Source organism: Gobio gobio (assembly GCF_949357685.1).
Source record: "Gobio gobio genome assembly, chromosome: 7".
Taxonomy (NCBI): Eukaryota; Metazoa; Chordata; class Actinopteri; order Cypriniformes; family Gobionidae; genus Gobio; species Gobio gobio.
In genome coordinates this window covers 53,449,986-53,459,985 of record NC_137103.1, presented here as the reverse complement: position 1 = coordinate 53,459,985, position 10,000 = coordinate 53,449,986, and the positions used below count along the sequence as shown (strand labels likewise).

General features: G+C 37.6%; 1 protein-coding gene across 1 annotated transcript in view; it reads right to left on the bottom strand.

The window, feature by feature from the left end:
- LOC307129207 (WD repeat, SAM and U-box domain-containing protein 1) overlaps positions 1-10,000 on the bottom strand; it is a 34,183-nt gene that overhangs the window by 17,023 nt on the left and 7,160 nt on the right. Inside the window, exons 4-5 of the mRNA XM_079821434.1 lie at positions 7,437-7,624; positions 5,154-5,240 (exon numbers count right to left, since the gene is read on the bottom strand). Coding sequence (XP_079677560.1) covers positions 5,154-5,240; positions 7,437-7,624 — 275 coding nt within the window. The remainder of the gene's footprint in view (positions 1-5,153; positions 5,241-7,436; positions 7,625-10,000) is intronic.

Below are 10,000 nucleotides of genomic sequence, written 5' to 3'. Positions count from 1 at the left end.
CTGCATGTAAAAGGCAATCCCATAATGCACTGACAAAATGGATCCAATGTGCTGAAAAATGTTTGATTACAAAAATACATTTAATTCATGCAATTCTAAAAAGGATTGATAAAAATAAATGAAATTAGATTTTTTTTTAAATATTTAACAATTATTAAAATATGTAAATTAAGTAGTAAATACAGTAAATAAAAATATATACGATTTGTTTATAATATATATATATATATATATATATATATATATATATATATATATATATATATATATATATATATATATATATATATATATATATATATATAAACATTACCCATATTAAATTTTAAAAGCTACAGCAGAAGACAGGCAAGACTTTTTTAAAAATTATTTTATTATTGTTTTATTTATTTTTATTGATTATATTTATTTATTTATCTTTTTAATGATTCCTATTTATAACTTTGTATTATTTTTTGTTGTAATGCTATACATCAACAAATGTAAATAGTTTAACACTAGTATTGTTTTAATAATAAAAAAATTATATTTATACACATATATACACACACATACATACATATATATACAATATATATATACATATATATACACATATATATATTTTAACAACTGTTTGAAATAATATTTTACAACTAATAAAACATGTAAATATAGTACAGATCTATGTTTATATTACATAAAAAATTTGTAAAAAAAAATTGCCATATTAAAATTTAACTAGTAAAAAGCTCCAGCAGAATTTTTTTTATTATTATTTATTATATTTATTTATTAATATATTTTAATTTTTTAATTTATTATCATTAAATTATTTATATTAATTATATTTATTTATTATTTTTAATCATTCATATTTATAACTTTGCATGTATTATTTTTGTTGTTAAGCTGTACAGCAACAAAAATTAATAGTTTGATAAACAAATATCTATATTTTCTTTGACACCTAGGCCTGGTTTCACAGACTGGGTTTAGACTGAGCCAGGATAAGACCAGGATAAGTTCAAGTAGGGCATTTTAAAGGTGTAATATGTAACATTTGTTTCAGCAAAATATCCAAAAACCACTAGGCCAGTGTTTTGCCTGTCAATGGTGTCATTAGTGTTGTCAAAAATATTAATATTTCGATATGTATCGATACTGAAATACTATACGATACTCATTTACAACAGTATCGATACCAGCCGCGCTCTTCTCTCCGACCGACAGCGAGTTGACACGCACCCGCCTCTCATTTAGTCCGGTTAACCCTCTCAACACGGCGAACGCACGTTCTGCTGGATTTTTCCTCATGACAGCGTGTTAGTGTTCGTGTGACAGGTCTGAATTTCACCGGGGATTGCACATAATTCTACTCATTCAGGCAGATTTCGCGCTCGCATCTGAAGCGCACACACACATACCGTAATAAAGCCACCTCTGATATACAAGTGCAAAAATTAGCTCCTTTATCCAGCTTATTAATGGTCAAATACACTCAAAAAATGTCTCGATGCCCATCTTGGTGAGTTTTAACGTAAACACAGTCGTAACCAGTTCACAGGAACAGTGTTTGGGATCCATGCGTGCGGCAGGTCTTAAAGGGACAGAAGTTATTTGTTATTCAAACTACAAAAAGACAAACGATCAAAATGATTAACTTGTGTAACTCTAATGGATTCATCTGTATTTCATTTTTTACAATGAAGATTATCCAATGTTATTTTAAATTTGATCACTTTTTTTTTTAAATTAATTTCTTACCTGAATACTGTTAGACCTACCTGAACAAATAAAGCAGTCTATTTCATTTGTATCTTTATTCTATTGTATTTATTTGTGCTATTGTTTGTAATTTGTTTATTTGTTTTTATTTTATTATTGTTTACTCATCTTTTTAAATTCAATTTTAAATCAAGCTTCCTTGAGCTGTATGTAAGCTATTGCAACACAATTAGTTAGCACATATTTGTGAGATAATTGTAATGGTAACTGAACGTTTATATAAAGCTTTATCATATAAAGTGATCTCTTCAGAAGAAAGTTTTTAATTGCCCAGACTTTCAATAGCCAGACAAAAAAATTAATTATATTAAAAATATCTATTTGTAGCGTTTTTCCCTGAGGTATCGAAAATGGTATCGAATATCAATACTTTTTTAGGTATCGTATCGAAGTTAGAAATTCCAGTATCGTGACAACACTAGGTGTCATATCTGCGTCCTCCTCGGTTTCTGGTTTTGTTCTGCAGAAACGCTTTCCTCTCACTGCAGTGTGAACAAGTGTCATAGCAGCCGCTGAGAGAACACACAGAGTCACGTCATCACATCATCAACACACTCAGATGTGTCTAATATGATCATCAGAGCTGCGTTACCTCACACTCATGAGCGGAGGAGTGGAAGTGGCGCCGGCGACTGTGTCATAATAAAAGTCCCACTGCTCGCGAGGCGTGTGTTGCGTTCATCTTATTAACAATCGCTCCAGCGGTTCCTCAGCTCCACAAAACTCGCACCTGCTCTGCTACACTACAGTAACGCTAATAATCACATCAACATGATTTCTGCCCGAGTCCTGTCCCGATTCTTTCCCACCGGCTGTGAGGTGAAGACCACATGTCCCAAGATTCTGCGCTCAAACTTAGCGTCATCAACGCCTTTGTTTTGAATAGGCGACCTCAAGCGGACGGAAACGTTACATAGTGCACCTTTAAAGGGTTAGTTCACCCAAAAATGAAAATTCTGTCATTAATTACTCACCCTTATGTCGTTCGAGACCCGTAAGACTTCCGTTCATCTTCGGAACACAAATGAAGATATTTTTGTTGAACGCTGATGGCTGAGAATGGCTTCAGATAGGCCTCCATTGGCATTCAGTACACTTATACTCCCAAGACCCATAAAAGGCACTTAAAATGTCGTTACAAAGTCCATCTCACCACAGTGACTCTACAATAATCTTACGATGCGACGACAATAGTTTTTGTGCGCAAAAAAAAATCAAAATAACACCTTTATCCAGCTTGTTATTGCCTTCCGCGTGTGCCTCCACGACGCATGCGCGAGAATATGACGTAGCGCCGGGGTTCGGGAATCCATGAAATACACACTTTAACCCCATTTTGAGAACTACGCCGAGACCTAAAGCACGATCAATGTAGAATCCAACAGCTTAGACACGCGCGTCTTCCTCTGCTTGTAAACAAATCTCTTCTGGGTCATGTGTCCGAACGCCGGATCTGCGTCATATTCTCGCGCATGCGTTGTGGAGGCACACACGGAAGGCAGTAACAAGTTGGAAAAAGGTGTTATTTTGATTTTTTTTGCGCACAAAAACTATTGTCGTCGCATCGTAAGATTATTGTAGAGTCACTGTGGTGAGATGGACTTTGTAACGATGTTTTGAGTGCCTTATATCCGTCTTGGGAGTATAAGTGGACTGAATGCCAATGGAGGCCTATCTGAAGCCATTCTCAGCCATCAGATTTCAACAAAAATATCTTCATTTGTGTTCTGAAGATGAACGGAGGTCTTACGGGTCTCGAACGACGTGAGGGTGAGTAATTAATGACAGAATTTTCATTTTTGGGTGAACTAACCCTTTAAGTAACTTTTATAAACATGCCTTAGAAAAAAATCCTTGTTACATATGTTACATGTACTTACCATAGTAATAACAGTAAATTATGCATAACTACATGCAACTAACCCTAAAAAGTTGCTTTCAGTTAAAACAGCTCAAACATGCATTTTAGTCTGGAACTAACTTAAGCCTTGTCTGTGAAACTGGGGGATAGTGTAAGGGTTTTTTAAGCCTTTAAAGGGATAGTTCACCCAAAAATGAAACTTCTGTCATCATTTTCTCACCCTCAAGTTGTTCCATAACTTTGAGTTTCTTTGTTCTGCTGAAGGCAAGAGAAGATATTTTGAAGAATGTTTGCTACAAAGCAGATAGAGCAACCATTGACTACCATAGTAGGGAAAAAAATACTATGGTAGTCAATGGTTGCTCTCTCTGCTTTGTAGCAAACATTCTTCAAAATATCTTCTCTTGCCTTCAGCAGAACAAAGAAACTCATACAGGTTTGGAACAACTTGAGGGTGAGAAAATGATGACAGAAGTTTCATTTTTGGGTGAACTATCCCTTTAATATATTTGTAGGGAATGAAGACTCCAGCAGCGGCCCATTTTCTCCAAGTTAGGATGCAACCTTTGTAGGGAGCTCACTATGTTTTGGACACGTCCTGGTATGTTTGTGTAAGCAATGAAGACTGTGGTTGTCTATAGTGATATTTGAGCATAATTGAGATACTATTACAGTTTTCAGTCAACACAGATGGACGCAGCAAGAGCTCAACAGCAGCATGACGCTTGCTTAAGACAATTACTTTAGTCAAGAATTCACTTCAGATGAACTAAATCAATTCAATCTCCCAGACAGGCAATATAAAGAACTCTGAAACACAAGCGAGCTGGCGTCACTGATAACGTCAGTCAGAATAGAAACATGCCTCCACACACACACACACACACACACACACACACACACACAAGCCAAATTTCCTGCGAGATGATGAGACGCAATATCCCAGCAACCCCTGTGATTGACTGCTGCTTATCTGCATGTGTGTGTGTGAAACAAAAGTGTGCGTGCACATTCCCAGCAGGCAGTGGCACAGTCAGCCGCGACGGTTGCCACAGCGACAGACAGACAAAGCCAGCCGACATCGGCGTCTGTGCGGAGGATTAGAGATTAAAGAGTCTTCATTTAAATACAACTATTAGAAGCACAACAATTAATAGCAATGATTTACTCACAGAGCTCAAATGCTTAAACCATAGGCCTACATTTACACCAAACTTCAATTTAGCCCAAATCCCATTTTCCTCCCTGATATTTTAGGCATGATCTTTGGCATATTTGACTCACATCCATGTAGTTGTTTGCAGTCCGAACAGTAAAACGACACAGAAATATCATTTTTTCCCTCTCTTTCTTTCCACAATGACAGGTACTATTTTCTGACATATAATTCAATAATTTCTGATCCAGTTTCAATGCAATATTTGCTAAATGTCAGTGTGTTCAGTCAGTCATGCTACAGAAAACGTCTAATCGTCGATTCACTCAGTTTGAAGTTTATTTGGGGTTGAATGCAGACTGAGAGTACCTGCTGTTGCATGCTGGGAAATAATCCATATCCTCAGTTGGTTATCCTGCCCACCAGAGGCCAATCGAAACTTGATTGTCTGGCCATCTGAAAACACACATACACGCAAGCACATACACACACCGGCACAAATATACACGCAAGCACATACACGCAAGCACATACACACACCGGCACAAACATACACGCAAGCACATACACGCAAGCAAGCACACACACACACAAGCACATACACGCAAGCAAGCACACACACACACACACACACACACACACACAAGCACATACACGCAAGCACATACACGCAAGCACATACACGCAAGCACACACACACACACACACAAGCACATACACGCAAGCACATACACGCAAGCACACACACACACACACACACACACACACACACAAGCACATACACGCAAGCACATACACGCAAGCACACACACACACACACACACACAAGCACATACACGCAAGCACATACACGCAAGCACATACACGCAAGCACATACACGCAAGCAAGCACACACACGCAAGCACATACACGCAAGCAAGCACACACACACACACACACACACAAGCACATACACGCAAGCAAGCACACACACACACACACACACACACAAGCACATACACGCAAGAAAGCACACACACAAGCACATACACGCAAGCAAGCACACACACACACACACACACACACACACACACACACACACACAAGCACATACACGCAAGCAAGCACACACAAACACACATGCGCATACACATACACACAAGCACATATACGCAAGCAAGCACACACACATACACACACACACACATACACACAAACAAGCACACACACACACACACACGCACACGCATACACACAAGCACATACAAGCAAGCAAGCACACACACATACATGCACACACATATATACAAGCACATACACGCAAGCAAGCACACACACACACACACGCACACACACATATACACAAGCACATACACGCAAGCAAGCACACACACACAGACACGCATACACATACACGCAAGCACACACACACAGACACGCATACACGCAAGCACACACACAAGGACATACACGCAAGCACACAAGCACACACATACACACAAGCACATACATGCAAGCAAGCACACACACACACACACACACACAGACATGCACACACATATACACAAGCACATACACGCAAGCAAGCTCACCCATACACACACACACACCGACACACACATACACGCACACACATACACTCAAGCACATACACACAAGCAAGCACACACACACACACACCGACACACGAACACACACAAGCACATACACGCAAGCAAGCACACACACAAACCAACACACACGTGCACACACACACACAAACACATGCACACACACATACAAACGCACGCACACGCACACGAACACACACGCACACACACAAACGCACACACACACACACACACGCACGCACAAACACACACAACATATCATTATAATGATGTTTGACTTAACTGTGAAAATAATGACATTATATTCTCTCTGATATATATTAAATCTGGGTAGTTCACAATAATCACTCCTGTAATTCAACCTCACAACAAATGTGATTATAATTACACTTCACTGTATAAACAACAATCCTAAACTGATCCTAAACAGATGGACGTGAACAGAAAGACCGTTCTGGACTGTGTGGCTGAGACAAAAGCATTTAAAAACTCTTGGTTCAGATTCCTTCAGCCAGACTTTTGTTTATCGCCGTCTAGATCTCACATCTTGAGCTCCAATCGCTTTCATTCATCCGTTCCCAAACATGGGAGAGCAAATTAAAAGACAACGCAAGCACAGGCCAAGATGTTGCAGTTTTTGCTCAAATTCAAGTTAACTGTTGACTTTGCAAAGTCTATGTTCATATTTTGAGTTTATTAATATTTCTTAACTCTGATGTGTTATTTATGGAAACAACAACAGTAGCTTTAGACAGGAAGAACTAACTAACGACCCAGCACAGATCATTTTTGTTGCATGAGCTTCATCTAAAATAGATGTTTCAAGCTTTATGTAATTGCACAATGTCAGTCTGTAACTGGTTGTAAAAACTGGTTTTAGTTTTAGTTAACTACAACAACCCTGTTGAGCATTTTGAGGCCAGATTAACAATATTAAAAGACAAACGGCAGGATATGCGAGACTTTCCCACATCACACACACAGGAAAGCCCCATCTCTCCCCAGCAGAGGGCGTTATAATTCTAGCCTACAGCAGGAGAGAGGCTACACTGGAGGTTTTACCGATGCAGATCTGAGGGCAGAAGTGGCAGCAGTTGACTCCCAGATCATGAGCGTCTCTCTGAGTGTGTAAAGACCCTACAGTCCCCGTCCAGAGGTGCAGTTCACCCACAGTGGAGCCCGTGATGAACATCTGTCCACACGGGGAGAAACAGCAGGCCAGGACACTGCCCTCGCTGACTTTAGCACATCTGCAGGTTACACACATTAAACAGCACGTAGTGTTAGACTAAATAAACAATCTCATTCTCTAATCAAACATTTCAGAGATCTCTGTATGATTTCCATTCATGAAAAGATTATAAAGCCTATATGACTCGATTCACCTTACAAATATTAAAATAAACGCTTTTTAAATGTTATTTTAAGGTGTTAGCACTGTACATTATGCTTTACATAATTATACATATATATACATATTATAATATATATAATTAAAATTATGTAAAGCATAATGTACAGTGGTAACACCTTCAAATAAAATAAAAAAATTATAATTATAATTATGTAAAGCATAATGTGCAGTGTTAACACCTACAATTTTTTAAAAAGCGTTTATTTTAATATTTGTAAGGTATAATAAAAAATAAAATAAATGTAAAAAACATTTAGTTTAATATTTACTATTACTGTTTAGTTTTTTAATATTTACTAACTAAGTACTTTTCTGCCCCAGATAGAGTTATTGCACATTTTTCAGTGATTAATCGAACCCAACATTAACGTTTTTAATATATTTTCTTATTTTGTAATAATTTCACATTCAATCTCCAAATTAATGTAAAAACAAGATAAAGGCAGTATATTTTAAATGTTTGATCTAACAAGTAGGAAATGTACAAGAACTGAACACATAACATACTATTTTAAATGAAATATAGATTTTTACTAACGCCACAAAAGCATTTCAGTCAAGAGCAGTGTTATTTTCTCTTTTACACTTAATTCGATTAACATTAATAACAGCAGGAATATTAGGCTATGGTCACTTTAAATTAACATAATGCAATTAACAGTATACATTTTTCGCCATCCTCTGGCTAGTTACATTATATGATTGTGCTCTTATTCATGCAAATGCTTTTAAACCATTCAAGCCTGACAAGAACTTGAGTTCTCTTTCACGCTTGAACAGACAAAAACACACAAAATTGTGCCATAATGCCCGTTTTATCGAATATCCTCACAAGCACTGTCTTAAATTATTTAAATAATGTCTTAAATAAACGTAAAGAGTTGTGAAAATTAGATGCATGTCAGATCCGCGTCAACTCTTAAAGTGACAGCAGCCTAATAAACCCGCTGCTGTCTGTCATTAATGTATATCAAAGAACAAAAGACAAAGAGAAAATCACTCAATGCTCTTGACTGATTAACTTTTGTAGCCTTTTTAAAAATGAATCTATATTAATTATCATTTATGCAGTGAAGCAGTAATAACTAGCAAAACGAATGAGCTGCTGCTCCCCACCCCCTTTCAGGAAGAGGGCGGAGCTTCAAGAGCTTGTGTTAGCAGCTCTGATTACATCACGCAGACACACACTGAAAATGTCAGAAACTGTTCAGCCTTTTATGTTCAAACCGGAGTCAGACAATGACAGAAAGACTCAAGAAGAAGTGACAACATGTAGAATGAGACAGGACGTTTCTGAATGGCTAGTTGATGAATTTATGATGTGATGTGATAACTATCTTCAAGTCATTGATTAGCATATTCTGTCATGATAATCTATAAATCCATGGGCATCGGAAGCAAAAAAAATGTGGGTGGGTCCTCAGAATTTTTTTACTGGAGTAGATGCCAATTACATTAAGTACAAATATACCGCTTTGCTTGCTAAACGTATAGTTCGGAAAGACAACATTACGGAAATCGCCATATCATTGAGAGTGGCAGTAGTGTAGGGGTAAGACGCACGGCATCTAGTTTTGACACAAATCGACCCGCGGTTCGAGTCCAGCTTTCGCCGAGCTCAATCTTCTCCCTTTTACCATCATATATCAGATCGGAAAGGCATTTATTTTCAATAAAAATGAAGAAAATATTAGAAAAGTGGAAATAAAGCGTCTAACATGTGTTTAATAATAATCTTTCTCGATTAGGGGTAGGTAAACAGACATGTGTTGAATGTTAGAGAAGAGAAAAGTGAGTGGGTCCAATATCATTGATCGTAAAAAGTGGGTGGGTCTTGTCCCACCCACATACAATGGTTCCGACGCCCATATTTAAATCACTCGTGTGGGAACTGTTGTAAAATGAGCCAGAGAATATCTGCAGCATGAAGAGAGAACAGGTATAGTTTAGTTTAATTACGGCCTTAACTTATGTTGTCATCTTGCTTTATGACATGCTATTGCAAATGTGAAAGACGGATGAGACGGCTTGAGCGACTCCCAAAAATGTGCTTGACTACAGCAACTCTTCCTCTTCTCATGGCCTTTGTTGTGTTTCCGGGGGCGGGTTTATGTAAATTTTAGGGTTTGTGATGTCACTAACCCAGGAAGAAGCTCATTGTAGTCCCTACCAGCCGTCCTTAAAAAGTGATTTCTTTAAAAGAAAATATCTC